Source organism: Myxine glutinosa, chromosome 1, assembly GCF_964187855.1.
Source record: "Myxine glutinosa chromosome 1, kmMyxGlut1.1, whole genome shotgun sequence".
Lineage (NCBI taxonomy): Eukaryota > Metazoa > Chordata > Myxini > Myxiniformes > Myxinidae > Myxine > Myxine glutinosa.
In genome coordinates, this window is record NC_136261.1 from 251,522,346 (window position 1) to 251,547,624 (window position 25,279).

At 44.9% G+C, this 25,279-nt stretch overlaps 1 protein-coding gene across 1 annotated transcript in view; it reads left to right on the top strand.

Annotated features, from left to right (window-relative positions):
• LOC137419390 (cyclic AMP-dependent transcription factor ATF-3-like) overlaps positions 1 to 25,279 on the top strand; it is a 50,995-nt gene that overhangs the window by 17,310 nt on the left and 8,406 nt on the right. Inside the window, exon 2 of the mRNA XM_068105465.2 lies at positions 9,381 to 9,488. Within this exon, the coding sequence (XP_067961566.1) occupies positions 9,381 to 9,488 (108 nt within the window). The remainder of the gene's footprint in view (positions 1 to 9,380; positions 9,489 to 25,279) is intronic.

Here is a 25,279-nt window from a genome sequence, read left to right on the forward strand (position 1 = left end):
ACACACACACATAGACACACACACACACACACACACACAGACACACACACACACACATCTCGTTTTTTCATTTCTGTTCCTCACAATTATATCTCTCTTTTATTCACAGACACACACAAACACACACACACACACACGGACACACACACACGGACACACACACACACACACACACACACACACGGACACACACGGGCACACAAACACACACACACACACACACACATACATACAGACACACACACACACACACACAGACACACACACACACACACACGGACACACACAGAGAGAGACACACACACACACACACACACACCCCTTATGGGAAGTTACGAGGGTGCGGCAATTTGACATCTCGCCACGAGCGTTATTTTTATCTCACCTGGAACGAAGTTCAGGGGAGCTTGCTATTTCGATGAAACTTGACCACAACTTTCATCACCCATGATGTCATGGTATTACAGTAGACAGAGCTCCCTTTTTGTTTTTACGTTCCCATTTTTTTATTGACTAACATTTTTGTGCGATATACTAACCCTCCCCTTAATCGCCCCTCGCTAGTATATATATTTAATTTACAGTCACGTGAAAAAGTAAGTACACCCCATGTAAAGTTTTGAATTTTTCAACATATTTCAACATACAGCTATTTGATCTTCATTTCAACAATATTGATAGATGAAGGTGATATAATATAACAAATATCATGAAACATTTACATTTTGTAGTCCATTGTATAATTTAAATAAACATAAATGAAAATTTCGCATGTGGAAAAAGTAAGTACACCCTTGGTTCTAATAGGTGGTATTGCCCCCTTTGGCAGAAACAACCTCAAGTAGGTGTTTCTTATAACTGTCTACCAGTCTATGACATCGACTGGGAGAAATTTTTGCCCACTCCTCCATGCAGAATTCTTTCAGCTGTGCGATGTTTGAGGGGTTTCTTGCATGCACAGCTCGTTTCAAATCCCCCCACAACATCTCGATGGGATTCAGATCCGGGCTTTGACTTGGCCATTCCAGATCCCTCCATTTCTTTCTTTTCAGCCATTCCTTGGTGGATTTACTGGTATGTTGCGGTCTGGAGCAGACCGCAACAGCTACTTGCGGTCTGGAGCAAACGTTGGCGAGCAAGAGTCGCTAGCGAACTTTCAGGTTTCCGGGAAAGGGATTCCTGCGACAGAGTTGTCATCGCTGTGACCGATCAACCTGCGTGTCACGTTTTTGGCGGTGGATTCCGAGGGGAATTATCGCCGGGCCGTTACGTCTCAAGAACAGGTCGTCAGCCATTTTGACCCACGCACTTCGCGCGTCGAGCAAGGTCTTTGCTTCGTCAGCCGTTTTCACCACTTTCAGACGTATCTGGCGTGTGTGTGTGCACCGTGGCTTGAAGATTAATTTGCGGTTCGCCGACTGTGAGCCGTGAAAGTCCATACCCGAGGGTGTGATTTCCCAGTCGCCTGGAGGGCCTTTGGATTTCCCAGTCACCTTGAGGGCACCTTTGTGCAGCTGGGGCTGTGTGACTGTACTTGCCATCCAAATGGGATTTTCTGGTCTCGATCGGACATTGTTCTGTCGATCGCTGGAGCGAATCAACTTTGGCTTGAAGCCGGGAATAAGAGACATTGGGGATGTTCTTGTTTCACTCACTTGGAGCACAGTGAGTTATATATTACAAAACTGATGGTACCATCATAGGACATATTGATTGTACTATTGAATACTATTATTGTTGTGCTGTTATTCTTGTGTGATCTTAATACAATATTTGTTTGTGAGTATCAATTGGGGTGGCTTCTCAATTGATCTTTGACATACAGAATAACACATTTTCCTGCCGTGACTCCTCTCGGGGCTCCGAGGTACACCGTGTCCAGGGGGTCTGGGAGGAGCATGTAACAACATTGTCATAGAGTACAAGGAGAGGATGAGGGACAGGTATGAAGAACTTAGCGAAGAAGCTGAAGATTTGGAGGAGTTGAAGAAGTACTGAGAGGCATTTAGTGGAAATGCACAATTTTTGTACGAATGGACATCAGGAAAGGGTACATCATCGAGGGACAGAAACCAAGTATGGTGGACGGAGGAAGTAGCGAAGTTGGTGAAAATAAGGAGGTGTGGAAGAGAACAAAGAAGATCAAGGACAGAGAGGGTTGACAACCGGATGCAAAGTTGTAGCACCTGTATGCAGGGGTGGTCTTAGCTATGGGGCAATCTGGGCAATTGGCCACGGCCCAGGATGAAGGGGGGCACGGGGGACGGTGGGGCGACGGCTGGTGGGATCTATATATTTTATGATTTGCTGAATAAAATCCATCAATTACATAATCTAGTGTACAGAATTAAAAATCTGGTAATGTTTTCATCTGCTGTATTTCAATATGCTCTGATAGCAAAACAATTCCAACAACAACTACTTCCAGATATCTACTGTTCCTTCACAAATATGAGCTATTCCACTTGCGTTAATAGATAGAATTTTTTTTAAAAATCATTCCCACACCTTGACACGTGATCGATCTAGCTTGCGCTATTCATCGGTTGTAATTCTTTTTCAAAAATGATGCACACGTCATCAATTTAGTTGACGTTATTTTACGGCTCAATTATTATTTTATTATTATTAATGATTTTTAGGTAAAGTTAGCCAGAAGCAATGAAACTAAATAATACAAGTGGGGCAGAAAATTGAAAAAAACAAACAGAGAATTACATGAAAGTTTACAAAAAGTTACTAATTTCTTCAAAAGTAAAACGGAGAATGAAGCAGCAGCGCAGGCAGCAGCGTTAATGGTAGGGCATCCAGGTAAAAACATTTCTACTTTTCTAACCTAATTTTTCCTAGTTATCGCTAGAGTATGTTGTTTTTCGAGCCCAACACAATACACGCTCACTGAGATGTCAACTTAATCTCGAGTCATTACATTCCTATTACAATATTAAATGTATTTTTAATAGTAATAGCTCTACATTTTCTGTATTATTTTGATGAATGTTGGAGAATAAAGTAAAGTCAAATCGCAAACTGTGGTGCATTAATGAAGGGACATGCATTGTGAAAATTGGGCCCTTTATTTGGGTTCAGAGTGGATTGTGGGAGAATAAATGGAGTGTCGTTCCCCCCATCCTTGATTTTAACCCAGCGCCCCTGAATCACTTAGACCTCCCCTGCCCGTAAGGGTAAAAGAAGAAAGGAGCAAGGAAAGAGGTGGATAAGGTGAGGTGTCCAACAAGTTGGAAGAGGATGATGGGAAGAAGATGATCTATAAATTGGATCGTGACAGGGATGGGGGTAGTAAGGACATGAAGGAAGGGATTGGGGGTGGGGATGGTGGTTTCTGGTGGTGGTGCAAGACTATAGTGACAAATAGGGTCAGTATTGAATGAGAGAGATGGCTATTTAAAAATTTCAATAATGAGCTGAGTGTTTTCGCTCTTGCAATCCAAATGGCTATTTTACTTTTGTGGTATTACCCACTGACTACCTCTGGGAGCTAGAGGATTTGTTTTCAGAAATGGCATTTCATCCTCACCCTCAATACTTCCTCTCTCCAGCAGGGGTCAGTAAACCACTTGCACAATTCCTTGTTTACAAGTAAAAATCGCAAGTTATCCCCCCACACTCGCATGGAGAGTGGGGGAGAAAGTTATTTAATGACCATGACCTGGCCCTGCATACCCCGAGCACTTTTACAAAGTTTTTTTGGCGATTAGCCACGCCTTTTTCGATACACCACTCCCAATGGGAATGGGTATGGCCCTTAGGTAGGGTGCGGATGTGGGGCAAAAAGTGCCACTTGCACAATCCCATGTGTACAGGCAAAAATTGTCAGTCGTCTCCCCACCCTCGTGTCTCCCCACCCTCGTGGTGATAGGGGTATTGTTTTGTGCCCCTGCCCTGACCCTGGGTACCCCAAGCACATATGCAAAATTTGGTGAAGATTGACGAAGTCGTTTTTTATTCTATAATTATCAAATGTACATATACACAAGTAATTGCCTAATTTTATATAGTAGGATGAAATTCAACCTCACACCTTCGGGTTGCAGAGAAGAAAGATTGAGCTCAGGATGATGAGAACAAACCAAAGCTTTTTGCTACTGGACATTTATTTACCAATTAGTCATTCCCATGTAATAACATTCAATTATATTCACCTAAACTTTAAACAGTCGAGTCGAATCTAATACATGCAAACTAACACTGATTATTTGTTTACACAGGTGTGGATATCTAATATATAAAGCTCATTCTAACCACTGATTGACTCACTCACTTACTGATATTAATGTTTTTTACCTTCCGGGTGACGTAGAATGCTAAAATATGGCATGCCGACGGACATAGAAACCGGTACATTGGGAAAATCACAGAACTTTTGGAAAGCATCCGTACATGAAAATTTGTGTAAAAAACTGTTAAAGCGTCCATTAAAAAAAACCTTTATCGATATCTAGAATTTTAAAATTGTTATTTCTATAGCTTTAAACTGTGAAATAAGTAGAGCAATGCGACGGTCGCCAATATGCCCCCGCATTGTCTCACAATGGGTAGATGCCCTCGTTCACTGTCCTAAAATTAAACAAGTTTGATTTAAATTCCTTCAGCAGTTTTCAAGTATCACATTTTCTCCAGCCATGACAGGTTTCACATCGATCGGTGAAGCAGTATCAGAGCATTGATTTTTTTTTAATCATCAGCTTTCAAGCTAATATGGCTGCCACACCACGTGACATATGACCTTAAAAATGTACACTCTGCATATGTATGGGTAGGGGATCATGTTTGTGAAGTTTCGTGTTGATTGGGTAAGGTTCGTTTTTCTATCCAATATGGCTGCCAAATCACGTGACATATGACATCATCATTTTCATACCATATGCAACAATGGTGTTAGATACAACAACAACCACATGCATTTTAAGGCCATTTTCCCTGCTAGAGCGGGGGTTAGCTTTGCGGTCCCCATGACAATTTTCTCCATCTTGCCCTATTTTCTGCATCTCTCCTTGTTAACCCCCTTGCCCGCATTTCTTCTTCCACCATCTTTGGCCAAGTCTTTCTCGGTCTTCCCCGTCCTCTACTTCCTTCTACATTCATTTCCATCACTCTTCTCAACCAGTCACTTTCATCCTTCCTCAACACATGACCAAACCATCTCAACCTGTTCCTCTTCACAACATCAATCACAGGCTCTATTCCCATCATTTTTCGCAATTCATCATTTGTCTTCCTCTCTCTCAACGATACTCTGCACATCCATCGAACCATTCACATTTCCACCCTTTCCAACCTTCGTTGCTGCTCTACGTTCATTACCAATGTCTCGCTCCCATAAATCATAACACTTCTCACACATGCAGCATACACCTTTCCCTTCAGCTTCAACGACACTCCCCTCCTCATCAGCACGCCACTCAGTTCCCGAAACTTCTTCCATGCACATCTCACTCTTGCAACCATTGCCGAGTCTGATCCATCTTCTCCATTCAGCATGTCTCCGAGGTAGCAAAATGTTTTCACACCTTCCAGCTTCACGCCGTCTCCAAGATCCAACTCAACATTTCCATCCATCTGCAGCTCCCTCTGTGCACACCTTACATTTGAATGTAGCTGCCACACTGGTTAATGACCCTCTCAGACCACTACATTTTTGATGAACCCACTCAGCGCACATTGTAGATTGAATGGAGTTCACTCCGACACCCTTCCTGCACACAGCACAGGGCCACTTCCCAGTTCTTTCCACCTCACCACATGCTTTACCACTTGCCATCACCTTCGTCTTTCCGATATTCACCTTCAGACCTTTTGTCTCCATACATTCCTTCCACTTGTTCATCTTTTCCTTCAGTCCATCCATACTTTCCGCAATCAACACCAGATCATCTGCATACAACAACTCCCATGGTAAACCCTCCTTTACGTTTTGAGCCAGCACCTCCATCACAGCTACAAATAGTAGCGGACTTAGTACCGACCTCTGATGCACTCCCACCTTCACCTCAAACTCACCACTGTTCCCGTCCTTCGTCCTTACAGCTGTGCGTGCTCTTTTGTACATTGCCATCACTATTCTGATCAACCATTCCTCCACTCCTAACTTCCTCATTGCCCATGTCAATACTTTGCGTGGAACCCCATCGAATGCTTTCTCCAGATCAACAAACCCAAGAAACAACTTCTTCCTCTTCTCCATGTACTTCTCCTGCAACTGCCTCACAATAAAAAGCGCGTCTGTCGTTTCTCTTCCTGGCATAAATCCAAACTGCATTTCATCGATCTTCACTTTCTTCCTTATCCTCCTCTCCAACACCCTTTCCAATACCTTCATTCCATGCTCCAATAATTTTATCGCTCGGTACGAGCCACACTCCAGAGGGTCACCTTTCCCCTTGTATAGAGGGACGAGGGTACTCAGTTCCCAAACCACTGGAATGCGGCCTTCTTTCACCACCAGATTACAGATCTCTGTCATTCTCTTCACACCCCAACTTCCTGCTGCCTTCAACATATCTCCCACAACTCCCGTCGGCCCTCCCGCTTTTCTACTCTTCATTGCTTTTATGTCTTCCTCAACTTCCTTCTCAGTTATCTTCTCTGCCGGTCCTAAAACTGGGTTACTCTCTATGTTGCATCCCATTCATTCTCTGTATTCAACAGCATTTCCATATATATTTTCCATCTTCCTTTAATTCCATCTGGGTCCACAACGATTTGTCCCACTTCATCCTTCAAGCAACTCACCCCCATCACATCACACCTCTCTTTCGCTATCTGCTTTGCAATCCTGAATACTGCTCTCTGACCCTCTTCCGAATCCAAGCGTTCTCCGATCATTTTCCTACATGCCTCCTGCGCCTTTGCTACCTCTTTCTTTGCAGCCTTCTTGCCTGACTTATAACTTTCATGCTCTGCTGTTTCTGCTCCCGTACCCTTCGCCTTCTGCCACTCCTTGAACCTCTTACTCTTCTCGTCAATCCTCTTTCCAACTTCATCATCCCACCACCATGTTTCCGAGTTCCTCGGTGGTCCTTTTGTCCATCCACATACCTCACCAACGGCTCCCAACAGACTAGCTTTCATTGACATCCAACCACTTTCAAGCTCAACCACATCATCCTCTACCCTACTCACCCTCTCTTTTAATGCCTCCCTTACTGTCACCTCTTTCAACCTCCACACCTTCATTCTCGGTTGGTACTTCACCCGCCGAGCTCTCCTCGCAACTTTCACCCTTATGCCGCAGACAACCAAGTGGTGCTGTAAAACAGCCTCCTCCCCCGGGATCACCTTTGTGTCCCGGAGGTGCCCCCTATCTCGCCTATGCACCATCAGGTAGTCAACGGTTGTCGTCGACCTACCTGACGTGTATGTAACAAGCTTATTATCCTCTTTCTGGAACTGAGTATTACAAATCAACAAATCAGCTCAATCAGCAAACTCCAAAATCCTTTCACCTTCTCCATTTCTCACACCATATCCGTAACCCCCATGAACTTCCTCAAAACCATCCATACTCCTTCCCACATGTCCATTTAGGTCTCCTCCTACCACAATAACTTCCTCATCTTTCACGTTTTCCATCAGCTTCTCCATCGCACACCAGAACTTGTCCTTCTCTTCATCGCTCCGACCAACCTGCGGAGCATATCCCGAGATGACGTTCACCAAGAGCTTTCCAATCATCATTTTCACCATCATCAACCTATCACTCACTCTCGTCACACTCACCACACCGTCTACAAACTCCTCAGAAAACAGGACACCAACACCATTCACGCCCTCCAGGCACCCTTGCCACACAAACTTGTATTTCTGTCCCTGCCTACCCTTCACCATTCTCACACCACTTCCCTTCCATCTCGTCTCTTGCACACAACATATGTCCACTCTTCTTCTGACCAATACTTCCACCACTTCTCCTGATCTCCCTGTCATTGTCCCTACATTCCATGTCCCAAACCTCAGAAACCGATCTCCACTTCGGGCTGTACCCTGCGCATATGTAGTTGTAATTGTCATGGTTCTCTTTTTGAGGCAATGTTTTTATGGCCAGATGCCCTTCCTGACGCCAACCCTCTTAGTCGTCTCTTATGACACGCAGGGATACGGTGTACCTATTCTAATCCAGGGTACACACTGGGAAACGTTTAAAACATGGAAATTGTGGGGGGGGGGGGGGAGGGGTGGGGGGGGTTGGGGGGTTGGGAGGAGTGGCATCACGGCTGCGGGAGCCCCGTCAGCACCACGCCACGTTTGCCCGGTCAGCACCACGGCGGTTCGGTCAGCACCACACCCTTGGAAAGGACTTCGATGCACGTCGGCCCGGTCGGCCCAGAGCCTGGCGCCTCTGTGCTCTAGGTGGCCCCCTCCCGGTCTCCCTTTGTGCTCTAGGTGGCCCCCTCGGTGTCTCAACGACCCATTCTGGGTGACCAGGAATCAGCGGTTTGGCACGTTCAGGAGCAGGGAATGAAACAGGGTTCATGATCGGCCCCGTGAGCAGGGGAATATTTGGGGAAAAAATGAGCGGGGGGAAAAAAATGTAATATTTCGCATCGATAGGGTAAGCGGTTTCAGAGATATAATTATTTAATATTTTCTTTCAATCCAATATGGCTGCCACATCATGTGACCAATGAGGTTTTCGTGATCAACTTTTAATCGCCATGCCTAGTCAATGACACACGTAAAGTTTTGAGTCAACCTATTTGGTGGTTTGGGAGGTTGTTTTTTTTAGGGTTTAGGTTAAATCCAAAATGGCTGCCAAACCTTGTGACATATGATGTCATAAATGTAATATTTCAATCCAAATGGGTCATAGATCATGTGCATGCAATTTCAGACTTTTAGGATAAGGAATTCGATGAAAACATTTTTGGCTGGTATACCACTTCACATATGATGTCATCATTATAATGCTTTTGTTCCCCATTGGGAGTACTTGACAATGTGCCAAGTTAAAAAAATTATATTCAGCGGTTTCCGAGAAATAATTTTTTTAATTATTTGCTTTTAATCCAAGATGGCTGCCATACCACGTGACCTATGATGTCAAAATTATCATAAAGACATTCTGCATGGGTGGCACCCCTACCCTGAATGTTTCGTCTCAATCGGACATATGGCTGCTGAGAATAACGAGTTTTAGCCCGTACGGATGGACGGACAACCCGAGAACATAATGTGTCCGGCCACCTTCGGGGGCGGAGGCATAAAAACCTCAATTGATATTTAGCAGCAGGTGGTTGGTGCTTGCCTAAGTGCAGTGTTGGTGATTTGTATTTTTCCTATCATGCTCGACAAGCACAGGAGAGTAGATTTTAAAATGCAATGGTTCCTGTGTATGGTATCGCGTGCGTTGTTTTATTCAGCTGAGCACAGAAGAAGAGGATCGCTTGCGGCGCAGGCGAGAGCGAAACAAAATCGCTGCGGAGAAGTGCAGAAACAAGAAGAAACAACGAACCGAGAGCTTACTGCAGGTGAGGTGTGACTGATGTTTTTACACGATAGGTGGTGCCATCGCATCACCTGGGAACCGGGCTCCCTATCTGCACTTGTGCGCACCACAGACAGGAAGGCATGCGGCGGACACGTCCTGTTGGTCAGGATGAATGTGCCAATAACCGGTGTGACATGTGCTTCCTGGTCCTGCAACAGAGAAAGAATCTTGTGTTGAATCTAATGCCACAATTAGACAGTAATGGACCGTCGTGTTGCTCAATTGGTACTGATCTCGCCTCTGATCTGTCTGGTCCTGGTTTCGATCACCGCCAAGCTGCCATCCTGTGCAGTGTCAAAAGTGAGCACTGCATTAAAGAACACACCACCCCTCGAGGTGATGTTCCGCCTGCTGTTCCGTTTGTTTTGAACTTCCTTGTGGACGGTGTTGTCTCATTGGCCTTCCCATCGTCATCCCTCTCTTGTCCCTTCAAGTTGGAGGTGCACACTATTCTATCAACCCTCCATACCTATATGTAGGTTGGCTCAACTGGTTGAGCTGTATTCACTTCCCATTACTACCGAGTTGTTAGTGGTAAAAAAAACACTCAGTGCATTCCATGAAAAGGTACTGCTTTGGAAGCCACCTGTTAGGGAGTAGTATCCTTCCCATCGTCAGCTGTACACAGACTCATGACTTGTACTGTGTACCCAAGTACCTCATAAAGGGCCTGGGATACTTGGATGGATATCTATCTACAATGTTTTCTCCTCTCACTGACCGAACCTCCCTGTACATCTTATACGCATATTCCATCACTCTTCTGTCTGTTCAGCTTCTTCTTCATCACTTTAAACTCAAAGGTTTTCCACTTTAAACTGGGAATAATATTAATTAATATAATATTAATATTAGTTTTAGCTCTTACACGAGCCTCGATCTGGTATACCAAAAAAAATATAAAAAATTGTGCTTTTATATTGGATTATTATCCCACGCACGCGAAGTTGTTTGTTTGAACAAGTTTTTAATTTGAATGTTGTTTTTTGACCCCGAATCAGAACATGAACCAGAAAACAAACCTGGAGTTTAGCAGTCGTTTGGCTCTGAACTTATCCCGATTGTCCATGCACACAGAGGAGTGAGATCATTTTTAAGCGGTGAAGCCGTTTAAATATTTGGCCGTGTCCTTCCTTCCATGCGTTCATCCATCCGTCAAAAATGTAGAAGAAGAACCTTTCTAACCCACCGTGTTTAATTCGATAACGTTATTTCGTATAATTATAGGGGGTTCTAAAGGGTATGTGGGAAATAATAATGGGTAATTCTGAATGCTTCTAAAGGGTCATTCTAATTAATTTCATTTGTTTCTAGGCTTTGCCTATTTCATATGAAAAATGCCTAACAAAAGCGCTTCCTTCGGACATGGGTGCGATTTTTGAACTCCTCTGTCTGCCTGTCTGGCAGTCAAAAAAAATAGAAAATTATTCCAAACAGGAAACATTGTTTTTAAGGACGCAATGAAGGAAACAAACAACAGGCACAAATAACATGTTAGACGAGGTGATGTAATAGACACTGCATCAATAGAAAACTTCCAGAATAAATTTTTTGTGAGACTTTACAATCTTTCTTTTATTTCAATTTAATTATATACTTGAACACTGCAGAGCACAAATCACCGTTTTGACAATTTCAAAAATCTCCAGTTTGTCCAAGGAAGGAAAACCACTTGGTTGAGGGAATGGGGAGGGGTGTGGGCGATATTATTAGTATTATATTGTTTTGTAGACGGAGAGCAAACCTTTAGACCCCTCGGGGTAGGGGACTAATAGTGTTGTATAAGACTGCATCAATAGCACTAGACTTCTGGAATTTTTTTACATGACCTAAAATCATTATTTTATTTCAATTTAATGATTTACTTAAACACTGTATCGGGTAAGGTATTCTATAAACTCTCTTGTTTTGCATCTGAAATACAGCCAACCACTTGAAGGAAGTTTTGCTTTGTCAAAAGTTTTTTATCAAAGCAAAACTTCCTTTCAAGATTATTTTTTACACAAAATAAGTTAAATGAATACAATCAATCATAATCCAACATGAACATTGTGAAATCATGCAAAAATAAGCAATTTGGTATCTGTCTGTCTGACTATGATACACTCAGTCGTCTCTTATGGAATCTCAACCAAACTTGGCAGGGGGACTAAAGGTCACATGGTGGTGGTTGTAGCGACTTCATTTGCTCCCATCCCCAAGAGGGGTTTTTCACCTTTGGCAAAATCCATGTTAAGATGTATAGATAGTGTTATGAATTTGGGTAGTGATATACAGTCACGTGAAAAAGTAAGGACACCCCATGTAAAGTTTTGACTTTTTCAACATATTTCAACATACAGCTATTTGATCTTCATTTCAACAATATTGATAGATAAAGGTGATATAATATAACAAATATCATGAAACATTTACATTTTGTAGTCCATTGTATAATTTAAATAAACATAAATGCAAATTTCGCATGTGGAAAAAGTAAGTACACCCCTCCATTTATCACTACTTCAAATACCTAAAATTTGAAGCAAGTGCACCAGCTCAGGTGCAAATGATTAGAACATCGTTAGAGAGGATCTTGGAGGAACCTGTCTTATTTAAACCTCAGACATTTAGTTTGGTTTGCTCTTTGTTGTTGAAGTGTGCAGCGTCACCATGCCTAGATCAAAAGAGCTCTCTGAGGCCTTCAGAAAGACGGTTATAGATGCCTACGAGTCTGCGAAGGGATTTAAAAAGATCTCGAAACAATTTGAAATCAATCATTCGACTGTCCGGAAGATCATCTACAAGTGGAGAAGATTCCAAACAACTGCCAACATGTTCAGGCCAGGCCGCCCCTGCAAGTTCAGCCCAAGAGCAGACAGCAAGATGCTGAAATAAGTCTTTAAAAAACCCCAGAATGTCATCACGGGACCTACAGGTAGCTCTTGTCACTGTTGATATCAAAGTGCACGAGTCTACCATTAGAAAGAGGCTGCACAAATTTGATCTGCATGGGAGGTGTGCCAGGAGGAAACCTTTGCTTTCCAGAAAGAACATCAGGGCAACACTAAAATTTGCCAATGAACACCGAGGCAAAGACCAGCACTTCTGGAACAATGTGCTCTGGACAGATGAGTCAAAGGTAGAGCTATTTGGCCACAGTACCAGAAGACATGTTTGGCAAAAACCAAAGACAGCATTTGACCACAAGAACCTGATACCAACTGTAAAGCATGGTGGTGGAAATATTATGGTTTGGGGCAGCTTTGCTGCATCAGGGCCTGGGCAGCTCACCATCATAGAATCCACTATGAATTCTTCATTGTAGCAGAGGGTGCTTGAGGATAATGTGAGGCCATCTGTCGGAAAGTTGAAGCTCAACTGAAGGTGGACCTTCCAACATGACAATGACCCTAAACATACCAGTAAATCCACCAAGGAATGGCTGAAAAGAAAGAAATGGAGGGTTCTGGAATGGCCAAGTCAAAGCCCGGATCTAAATCCCATCGAGATGTTGTGGGGGGATTTGAAACAAGCTGTGTATGCAAGAAACCCCTCAAACATCGCAAAGCTGAAAGAATTCTGCATGGAGGAGTGGGCAAAAATTTCTCCCAGTCGATGTCAGAGACTGGTAGACAGTTATAAGAAACGCCTACTTCAGGTTATTTCTGCCAAAGGGGGCAATATCACCTATTAGAGCCAAGGGTGTACTTACTTTTTCCACATGCGAAATTTGCATTTATGTTTGTTTAAATTATACAATGGACTACAAAATGTAAATGTTTCATGATACTTGTTATATTATATCACCTTTATCTATAAATATTGTTGAAATGAAGATCAAATAGCTGTATGTTGAAATATCTTGAAAAAGTCAAAACTTTACATGGGGTGTACTTACTTTTTCACGTGACTGTATGTAGAGCAGAGTAGGTCTGAGTAGGTACTGCATGGGTGTCACCATGACCTTCCCTAAACTTCGGGATGTCGCAGTAAGGAACACTTCCTTTGATAAGTTCTTCATGTGTAGGCATTTTGTCGGCTGAGATGTATGATTGTGAATCTACCAGGAGATTCGTGTGTTAAGTAGTGTAGGGATTAATGAGTAGAGCCCTTGTATGTCTCACCTGGTTAGCCAAACCTTTGTCCCTTTTGGCACTGCAGACCACATAGACACTTAGTTAGGATCCCTTAGTACAACACTAATAACGCCCTCCCCCTGAGATGACCTATGAAGAAATCAGGCAAGGACACCGCCGATAATGGCCGCCACCATTTACACCTCCAAGAGGCCTATCCACCTCGCATAGCACGTGCTACTAGTACCCGACTGCAAAGCCGCAATGAGCCGGCGAAGCCAAACCTCTTGCCAATATTTTGCCCATCACTATGGCATCAGTAGGTTAAGTAGTTGGTAGTAGGTAGGTGTAGAAGGTACCGTACCTAGTTCAAAATGACACCATTTGCATTCTGGATGAGATTAAAATTTATAAAATTTCCTTCTTGATTCATTCGGTGAATTCCGTCACAACTTCGGATATTTCCGGCCGTGAAAAACTATCCCCTACGGCCGCGAGATTTCTTTAAAATAATTCTTCGTCAATTTTAGAATATTTGACGCCGTTTTCAGCGTCCAAAATGTGGTAAAAAGCTTTTTTGAAATATTTTTTCAAATTCTCGAATCTCATTGGTTCCGATAATTGGTGACGATTTTCGTTGAAGATAACCAGGGCCCGTGTGGGCCCGGGGAACGAGGTTGGTCTTAAAGTATTTTAATTACAAATTAGAGGTGCATAAGATTGTGAATCAATCAAAGACGGGTGAAACAAACTCCTATTGAACTTTTTCGCAATTTTTTGTGCATACTTCCACATCCGGAAGATGGCGGCCTCCATTGAGTGATTTGGTTTTTGAAATATTTTTTCAAATGCTCGAATCTCATTGGTTCCGGTGTTTGGTGACGATTTTCGTTGAAGATAACCAGGCTCGTGTGGGCCGAGGTTGGCCTTAAAGTATTTTAATTACAAATTAGAGGTGCATAAGATTGTGAATCAAAAAAAGACGGGTGAAACAAACTCCTCTTGAACTTTTTTCAATTTGTTATGCATACTTCCGCATCCGCAAGATGGCGGCCTCCATTGAGCGATTTGGTGCGTCAAAGCTTCGAAATTCTCAAGGGATCCAGCAAAATCTGGCTTTTCAACATAATACGTACGCGTCCATTCACAACACCGGCTTCGCCGGCTATGACCACGTAGTAAGGGACGGGAGTGAGAGTGATGCAGTGGGCGTGCACCAGGGTGAGCTGGCGAGTCGGGGGAGGCTCTGATTGTTTGGGAGTGCGCCAATGCTGACGTCACCGGCCGGGGATATTAATCCAGGCCGGACGCCATTTCGGGCAGATAGAGTAGGACTGGCAGTTGAGTGATATTCCTGGCAGTGAGAAGTTCGAGTCACGAGTGGAGAGTTGTGAGTTGGATCCCGAGAAGAGTTGCAATTGTCGAGTTGGGCAGTTCGAGTTCAGAACGAAGGAGTTCGTTTGAGGTGCGCACGAGGAGAGTTGGCAGATCCCGAGTGCAGAGAGAGAGCCCGGGTTGCATTGGCAGTTTGCAGTGCGCAGTTCTCAGAGTTGGCAGTTGAGCCATAGGGAGTTGTTTTGAGCAGCCCGGTCGGGTCGTTCAGAGATCCCGACCCGAGTGGGGCTGAAGTGTAGCCCGAGTGGAGCTCGCTGTCCTGCTGTCGACCTCGTGGTGATCGGTGCTTGGTGCGTGGTGCTCGGTGCTGAGAGGCCTTGTGGGACTTGGAGCGAGGGACCTCGTGGTGTGCGATCGGGCCGGACGGAGCGGTGTTGGACGGCAACCACCAAGACGACAAAGACAAGATAAGGCCGCATCCGCGAATACACTTGACATAAAAGACGTGTTTCTTTCGTATTTGATCCCCCTCGTCTTGTGTTTGAGGTCTGGTGTGCGGGATCCCGATTTAGGCATTAGATTTATTGGCGCGTGCTTTTCCTGTCCCTTCCTGTTATTCAATAAACCCTTGTATTATTTTGCATCCCCATTCAAACCTGTGCCGCTTGAGTTAATTTCCTCTCATATGACCGGAGTTACGCCGGCGTGCTGCAGTTAAGTGCTTCCGCCGCAGCCTCCATTTTCCTTCTTCCTCCCACGCGGCCATAGCCGAATCCGTGTTTGGGTAGTTGCCTCCGAATAAGACCGTTTAGGCTATCCGCAACTCTGGTGTTAATCGGAGTTGCGCGACAATAGCTTACCGTGGATTTTTTTCAAGGCCACTTCTAATATCAAAAGTAATAACAACAATAATGTTATTAATAAAACAATATTTATACTAATAATATCTCCCTCCCCCTCCTCCCACCCCAAACCAAGGGATTTTCCCTCCTTGGACAAATGGCATGTCAACGTGTATAAAAATAGCTTATCTTGGCGTTTTGTGAGGCACCCCTACTGGTATTAAAAATATTTTAAATCACAACCACGTATGGATTACCTTTTATAACAGTTGCTACTGTTGTTTAACACTAAACTGAAAGTGGGGAAACCAGACGTTCTTGAGGCATTATATGCTTATCATGGCCCCCACAGACTAATGGACACGAGCTGACTCGACTTGCTAGTCCTCTAGGTAGGCCACGAGGTAGGCTGCAATGATCTTTAACTAATAAAGGTCTTTAGCAAGTGTGACATGGTGATATTGTCCCCAACACCATGCCGACCCAATTGTGACGTTTATTCGGTGCATAACCCTGTTCCTACCAGTTGGAATTTTTTTTTTCTGCATGTTGAGACACTCCAAATCCACCCCGACAATGACCAAATCACCTGGTGTTGGTTTAGCAGCTAAGGTGGCTGGCTTGAGATCTTAGGGTCCCCTGTCATGCCGTTTTGAGCCCATGTGAAGCCGTTCATTCAACAACATGTGGGTTGATTCAGCCTGTCATTCTTCTGAGGTCAGCAAAATGAGTACCAGCTGACTGGTAATCGGGGAGCCTTGCATCAGCGGCACAGCCAGCAGCGCACCACAGGCTGCATACAAACCACCAATGACCAAAGTGGTGTTCTATGATCGCATTCAAGTGCGAGAGGTGGCTGCACGTTTGAACCCTTCAGGAGCGGGTGTACTAATTATAAAAATGCGTAAAAATTAAGGCACATTTTGCTTTCTCTTCTTCCTCTTAATTTTCTTTCTCTTAACAACCAGAGAGTTCCTAGGACACCGTACCCCACACAGTCCTGAAAAAAAGACCATGGCACTTTATTGGAAACATTTTATTTGACAGTTGAAGAGGAAGAATCTTGTAGGTTTCCCAACCTAGAGTGGCAAATTTGATTGCTCGAGATGGCAAACAATTTTACCCAAGTACTGTTAAACTGAAGGTTCTTGGAAGGGCAAACAAGGGGATTTGTGTTCTACAGTGTTCAACTATATTTAATTCAATTGAAATGAGATAAAAGTTTTAAAGGTTGTAGAAAAAAAACAAAAAACACACTATCCGACGTTTACTGCATTTGATGCACTCTCTTTTCCACTAACTTATTTAACACGTATTAGTTATTCATGCTTGGTGTTTGTGTCCTCCATGACATCCCCAAAAACAGTACGTTTCCTGTTTGGAATGATTTTCAATTTAGATTGACAGACAAACAGGCAGATAGACAGATAGATTGAAGCAATTGCTTCACCGCACTGTGTGCATGCTGACTCGGGATGAGATGTCGTACCTTTCGCCAAATGCAGAGCAAAAGTACTGCTAAACTGCCAGTCCACGTTTGATTCATGTTCCGATTCGTGCTCTAGAGTGTTCAAAATATATAATTAAATTGACATGAAGTAGTTCCTTGATCACAAACTGACAGATAAACTGAACCAATTGCTTAACCCATCTTTGCACGGCATGTGGGGTAAAATTAATGAGTTCCCTTTCAATGATCTTTGATCCAGGAGGAGGGCATTGGGTCCATCAAAGCCTGTGCTATTATTAGCAACTAATGGTTGTTTGTAATTCTCTATCCTTTTTCATGCTTAGTGTCAAGAAAGGAAGTAGCATTACCATTTTAAAGTCTTGGAATGACTCTGCTGTGGTTCGAACTGCCAACCTCTCAGACTCAGAGTGGACACTTTTGCCATTATTCCACAGAGGCTGGTTCCTTCTTCTATTTTTCTTCTTGTCTTTTTTTATCTTCTTTCTTTTCTTATCCTTACTCCACTTATCCTTCTAAATGAGCAGTTTAAGACCAATATTGTAGGGGATATATATATATATATATATATATATATATATATATATATATTAATAATAATAATAATGCATTTATTTTATACTAGGGCATTGCCCGTACGTGGGTGCCCGTTCCTTGCCAAAAAAAAAAAAAAACGCTACCCGTACGCTCTACCCCGCCCGTACGCCCGTAAACAAAAAATAACAACGCTCTTCGCTTCCGCCCTTCGCTCTGACTGAATTGGGAGAAATAATGCGCATAAGAAATCGAATTACGTACCGTAATGGCGGTCAGCTCGTAACGCGCACACTGTCCGGAAGTTCGCATATCGCATATCTATCTATCTATCTATTAATGCCCATTTATTCAATTATCGCCAACGTATTTTGGCTTTTTGCAATTTAATCGCAAGGAAAAGTAGAAAGAGAAGAGGGAAAAAAAGAAAAGCCTTGCCTTGCTGCAAACAGCTGCTGCAAACAACAACAACATGGAAGGCTGCACTGTCCGGAAGTTGGCATATCGCAGTTACGATTATTTTAGTGTTAATGGCCAATTATTCAATTAGCGCCAACGTATTTTGGCTGTTTGCAATTTAATCGCAAGGAAAAGTAGAAAGAGAAGAGGGAAAAAAAGAAAAGCCTTGCATTAACGCATTAACGCTTGCATTGCATTAACGGTTCGGCACACGTGATAGCTCGCTGCTCTCTGATTGGTTGAAGCGTTTTTTGGACATAGCTCGGTAGGTACTTGTCCGATTAATTACAAACCTTGAAAAGGCACATCCTCGGGTCCCCAGCAATATACCTGGCAAGTTTCAAGTATATCGGACCCGTGGTTGTCGAGAAACAGCGGTCACAGACACACAGACACACAGACAGACACACAGAGATTGCTGGAATTATAGATAGATAGCGCTTTTCAGGAAGCCCAAAGACGCTTTGACAGAGTGCAAAACATAATGCATAGCAAAACATAAAGACAATTGCAAAAAAAAAAGAAGAATCAATAGGGAAATATTCAAAGCACAAAGGAGGGAGAAGGAGAGGAGATAGTCAGGGGTTAGATGCTGTGGGTTAAATGTTGAATGCAGTGTTGAACAGGTGGGTCTTGAGTGATGTTTTGAATGTGGTGAGTGAGGAGGAGTCTCTGATGGTGTGAGGTAGCGAGTTCCAGAGGGTGGGAGCAGCGATGGAGAAGGCCCTGTCCCCCCAGGATCTAAATTTGGTCCGGATGGGGGGGGGGGGGTCAGGAGGTTGGTACCAGCAGAGCGGAGGTTGTGGGTGGGAGTGTGTCTGGAGAGGAGGTCAGCCAGGTAGGATGGGGCCAGGTTATGGAGGGCTTTGTAGGTCAAGAGGAGAATTTTGTACTGGATTCTCTGGGAGATGGGGAGCCAGTGAAGCTTGTAAAGGACGGGGGTGATGTGGTCACGGGTCCTGGAATGGGTGAGTAGACGGGCAGCGGAGTTCTGAATGTATTGGAGTTTATTGGTGATTGTTGAGGGTGAACCATAAAGGAGGCTATTGCAGTAGTCCAGACGGGAAGTGATGAAGGCGTGGATGAGGGTTTCTGCAGCCACGGAGGAGAGGGATGGACGGAGACGGGCGATGTTTTTCAGGTGAAAGAAGGCTGTCTTTGTGATCTGTTTAGTGTATTTGTCGAAGGAGAGGGTTTGGTCAAAGATGATGCCAAGATTCCGGATGTGAGGGGAGGTGGATACTGGGAAACCGTCGATGTTGAGGGCAAAGTTATGGGTGGACTTGGTGAGCGTTTTTGGGCCAATGATGATTATTTCAGATTTATCACAGTTAAGTTTGAGGAAGTTGATTTGAAGCCAGGATTTTATTTCAGTGATGCAGTTTGTCAGGATAGAGTGGGTGGCGGTGGAGATGGACTTGGTGGAGATGAAAAGCTGGATGTCATCGGCGAAGCAGTGGAATTGGAGACCATGACGGCGGATTAAGTGACCGAGGGGGGACAGGTAAAGGATGAAGAGGAGGGGGCCAAGAACTGAACCTTGGGGGACACCTTGGGGGAGGGGAGCAGTGGGGGATTTGCAGTTATTGATGGAGATGAACTGACGTCTGTCAGAGAGGTATGATTTAATCCAAGAGAGGGCAGTGCCGGTAATGTTAAAGGTGGTTTCAAGTCGGGTGAGGAGGATGGTGTGATCGATGGTGTCAAAGGCGGCGCTGAGGTCGAGGAGGATGAGAATGTTGAGGTTGCCAGCGTCAGAGGAGAGGAGAAGGTCGTTGGTGATTTTGAGGAGAGCAGTTTCAGTACTGTGGTTGGAGCGGAATCCGGATTGGAATGTTTCATACAGGTTATTGGCAGAGAGGTGATGTTTGAGTTGAGTGGCTACAGCGCGTTCCAAAACCTTTGACAGAAAGGGTAGGTTGGAGATGGGTCTGAAGTTATTTAGGGTGTCAGGGTTTAGTCCAGGTTTTTTCAGAATGGGGGTAACAGCAGCAATTTTGAGGGATGGTGGGACGATGCCTGTAGACAGGGAGGAGTTTATTGTTGCAATGATAAGTGGAGAGAGAGCAGGAAGGGAGGCCTTGACAAAGCTGGAGGGGATGGGGTCAAGAGTGCAGGTGGCAGTTTTCATTCCGATGAGGAGTTCAGAGAGGTCAGTAGGGGAGACTGGGGAGAATTGAGACAGGGGATGGCAGGATAAGGGGGGGCAGGTGGTTTGAGGGGGAGCGGGTGCGGCGGTGGTCAAGCTGTTGTAGATGTTTTCAATTTTGCGTTGGAAGAATGAAAGGAAGGAGATGCAGTTGTCTATTGTGAATGACTGGGTGGTGGTGTTCAGGGGGCTGAGGAGTTTGTTTATTGTAGAGAAGAGTGCTTTTGGGTTTCCGGAGCCAGAGTGGATAATTTGAGAGTAGTAGGCGGAGCGGGCGCGGGAGAGGGCATCTTTATAGTGTTGTATGTGGTCCTTGTAGGCCTGGGAGTGAACTGTGAGACCTGTTTTATTGCGGAGTCTTTCAAGTTGGCGAGCACGAGTTTTCATCAGGCGGAGTTCAGGGGTAAACCAGGGAGCAGAATGGGTGAAAGAAACTGTTTTGGTTTTTATAGGCGCAAGTTGGTCAAGGCAGGAGGAGAGAGTGTGGTTGTAGTAGTCAGTGAGGTCAGAAGGGGTGTGGAGGTCAACGAAGGGAGAAGTGGACATTTTTTCAGAGAGGGTCGATGAGAATGAGGCAGGTGAAAGAGCGTTTAGCTTACGGAAGTTGATAGTGCGATAATGCCTTGGTGCTGGGGTGGGGATGTTGATGGTCAGAGTGATGGCTAGGTGGTCAGAGAGAGTGAGGTCGGAGCCAGAGAGATGGTGCAAAATTAGTCCAGTAGAGCAGACAAGGTCCAAAATGTGACCACGGTTATGGGTAGGAAAGTTGACATGTTGAGTGAGGTTAAAGCAGGTGAGTAAATCAGTGAAGTCAGTGGTTAGCGTGGAGTCAGTGGAGTCCATGTGGATATTGAAATCACCAAGGAGGAGGATTGAGGGGGAGAGGGAACATAGCTGGGTCAGAAAGTAGGAGAAGTCAGACAGGAATGATGGGTGTGGTTTGGGAGGGCGGTAGACAACAGCCATGACTGACTGTGTGTGACCAGAGAGTTTAAAAGCCAGGTGTTCAAATGATGGAGCAGATGAGATGGAGATGAGGTTGGTCTTGATGTCTTGTCGGTGAATAACGGCAATTCCACCACCTCGGCCCTCCGAGCGTGGTTTATTGATGTAAGAATATCCATTGGGTGTGGTGAGGTTGAGCGTGTAGTAGTCCAGTGGTTGTTGCCAGGTCTCAGTGAGACAGAGAAAGTCCAGTTTATTTTCCAGGATGTAGTCGTTCAGGATGATGCATTTGTTGTTGAGGGACCGGGTATTGAACAGGGTGAGCTTGATGTTGTTTTGTACGGCGGGTATGAATCCAGGTGATTTGGCCAGGGTTCGCAGACAGGAGGTGCGATTTTGTGCGTTGTTGTGACCAGGTGTGTTGGGACGATGAGTGGGAGTGCGCTGTGGGAGTGGGAGATATATATATCCACACACACTACATGACCAAAAGTATGTGGACGCCAGAACATCGAACATCTCATTCCAGAATCATGGGCATTAATATGGAGTTGGTACCCCCCCCCCCCCCCCTCCTTTGCTGCCATAACAGCCTCCACTCTTCCGGGAAGGATTTATAATAGATGTTGGAACATTGCTGTGGGGATTTGCTTTCATTCAGCCACAAGAACATTCGTGAAGTTGGGCACTGATGTTGGGCGATTAGGCCTGGCTCACAGTCGGCGTTCAATTCATCCCAAAGGTGTTCGATGGGGTTGAGATCAGGGCTCTGTGCAGGCCAGTCAAGTTCTTCCACACCAATCTCGACAAACCATTTCTGTATGGACCTCGCTTTGTGCATGGGCCCATTGTCATGCTGAAACAGGAAAGGACCTTCCCTAAACTGTTGCCACAAAGTTGGAAGCACCCAATCATCTAGAATGTCATTGTATGCTGTAGCGTTAATATTTCCCTTTACTTGAACTAAGTGGCTGAGCTCGAACCATGAAAAACAGCCCCAGACCATTATTCCTCCTCTACCAAACTTTACAGTTGGCACTATGCATCCGGGCATATAGCGTTCTCCTGGCATCCGCCAAACCCAGTTTCGTTTGTCGGACTGCCAGATGGTGAAGCGTGATTCATCACTCCAGAGAATGCATTTCCATTGCCCCAGAGTCCAATGGCGGCGAGCTTTACACCACTTCAGCCGATGCTTGGCATTATGCAAGGTGATCTTAGGCTTGTGTGTGGCTGCTCAGCCATGGAAACCCATTTCATGAAGCTCCGACGAACAGTTGTTGTGCTGACGCTGCTTCCAGAGGCAGTTTGGAACTCGGTAGTGAGTGTTGCAACCGAGGACAGATGATTTTTACGTGCTACGGGCTTCAGCTCTCGGTGGTCCCTTTCTGTGAGCTTGTGTGACCTACCGTTTTGCGGCTGAGCTATTGTTGCTCCTAGACGTTTCCACTTCACAATAACAGCACTTACAGTTTTCCGGGGCAGCTCTAGCAGGGCAGAAATTTGACGAACTGACTTGTTGGAAAGGTGGTATCCTATGATGGTGCCATGTTGAAAGTCACTGAGCTCTTCAGTACAGTCCATTCTACTGCCAATGTTTGTCTATAGAGATTGCATGGCTGTGTGCTTGATTATATATACCTGTCAGCAATGGTTGTGGTGGAAACAACCGAATCCAATAATTAGAAGGGGTGTCCGCATACTTTTGGTCATGTAGTGTATATTACATGAACAATGAGGTAAGGAATAGATCGAGTGATAAATAAATATATTTGAGAAAATAAGGGAAAAGGGGGAGTAGATGAAAGAAAACAGATGTTTTGACAAGTGGACGAAAGGAAGGAAAAAGCATGAGACATAATGGGGTAGGGTGTCAAACCACCATTTTTACATTTATAATATCCCAGCCGAAAGCACCCGGCGCTGCCCGGGTTCTTTTTGAATGAATTTACTACTATAATTCAGCTTTTACCCACGGCCGTAGAAGATTGACTTCTATAATTCAGCTCAGCTTTTAATTGCGAAATGGGCCCAGCCCGGCCGAGGTGGGCCTCGACCGGCCTCACCACCTCGCCTATAACCTTCCCGAGGCCCGTCCCGACATTTTTTGTATTAGATAATTAGAGGTTTCCTCCTATCTTTCACCGTTCAGGAGATTCGCGCGTGCAGACAAACACACAAACAAACAAACAAACAAACAAACAAAAACTTTCTTTTATATATATAGATGTTAATGTCGATTAAGCACAGAAACAGAAATGATCAACACAGAAATGATCAAGCGAACTCAAACTCAATTCTAAAGTATCTACCACTAGATAAGGAACTGAAAACCGGCCGACAAAGTGTACTGCCATCAAAAAGTGAGCTTCATAAGAGGATGGAAATCCAAAGTTTCAACGCCCACTGAGTACAGTGGTTTTTCATTGGCACGCACTGAGTTTCAGATTTACTTGTCTTTCATCAGGAAAGTGTTTCATCACAGAATATCCTGTGAAATAAACTCGGCTGTTGCCACTGTTTTGGAACGTCTTTCTCATGGGAGATTCCTGTTCCAACCTCCCTCATGAGCATTAACAGGGATCAAGCGAACCATTTGCACTTCAGAAATTGACTGCACAGTGCAGAATTGCAGCAAACAAAGTGGAAGGTTAACACCACAGACCACGATAGGGGCTCAAGGGTAGGTGCTAGAATGCTCCCACCGGCGGAGTTTAGGGGGTGAGGAGGAGGGGGGGGGCAATGCCCCCACCTATATTTTTTCAGTAGTTTACAATGAAGATAAAAACATCCCATATTTAAACGTGTCTATAAAGGGCCTATCTCATTAGCGGAGACGTCGCCGTGACTGCCGCGACTGATCAGTTGCGGCAACTCGGGCAACTCGGGCAACTCGGGCGACTCGGGAGACCAAAAAATGGCTTGCGCTCTCACCAAGGCGACGCCAGGGCGACGTCTACGCCAGGGCGATGATATTCATCACTACTCCTTTCGCTTCATTTTTTACATATTTTTGCATGTATTTATTTGAATGCAATTAAATGTAAATTCAATGCAATTTAAATATACACTCACATGTAGGTAGGGGCTTCTTGATCTCCTCGAAGATGTTCTGCATGTCAACAAGGAAGGTTTCAACCGTTGCTTTCTTGTTTTGGTTATCTTTGTATCTTGCATACGATTTATCGTAAAATTCCGGATGATCCTCCCAGAAGTCAGCCATTGCCTCTTGATGCCCCTCTTTCCAATCGTATTGTTTTCTAGTCGGATCGCCGCTGGAACCATGTTCCTCATCTTCTCTAGCATCAACTGCTGCCTCAGCATCCACAAACTGCACTGAAGCTGCCACAACTGCTTCATCCTCCTTCTTCTTGCCCTTCCGGCCCCCACTGCCCTTGGGTGGCATGGTGGAAGGACAGTACTACTCTGGAGTTGGAGCTGTCCCCTGGCAAGACAAGATGGTGGGGCCTCTTCCAAGGCAGTACAAGGAGCAGCAGCAGTAGCAGGAACAAGTACCAAATGATGAAGACCTTGACTGGATCCTGTACCTGACTTGGACCAGGAGTGAAGGCGTCTCGATGATGCCAGCACGCGCTCAGTCACGTGGTCTCTAAAGTGGGTCAAGCAGCGTCAAGCAGCGTCGCGGAGATGTCGCCGCATCGTCGCCACAACGTCGCCGCCACAACGTCGCCGCAACGTCTCCTCAGTCTCCTTGGTCTCCAGCAGGTCGCGGAGACGTCGCGGAGACGTCGCGGAGACATCTCCCCAGTCGCGGACAAAATTAGTCTCCGCGACGTCGCCGAAAAATCGAACATGTTTGAATTTCCCGCGACTTCCCGGAGACCCGGCTAGTCTCCAGGAGACGTCGCGGAGACGTCTCCGCAACCAGCGGAGACTCGAGTCGCCACCAGGTCGCCACCTAGTCTCCAGGCCAATGAGATAGGCCCTTAACAAAGCGAATCGGAACCCAAGTGCGTGGAT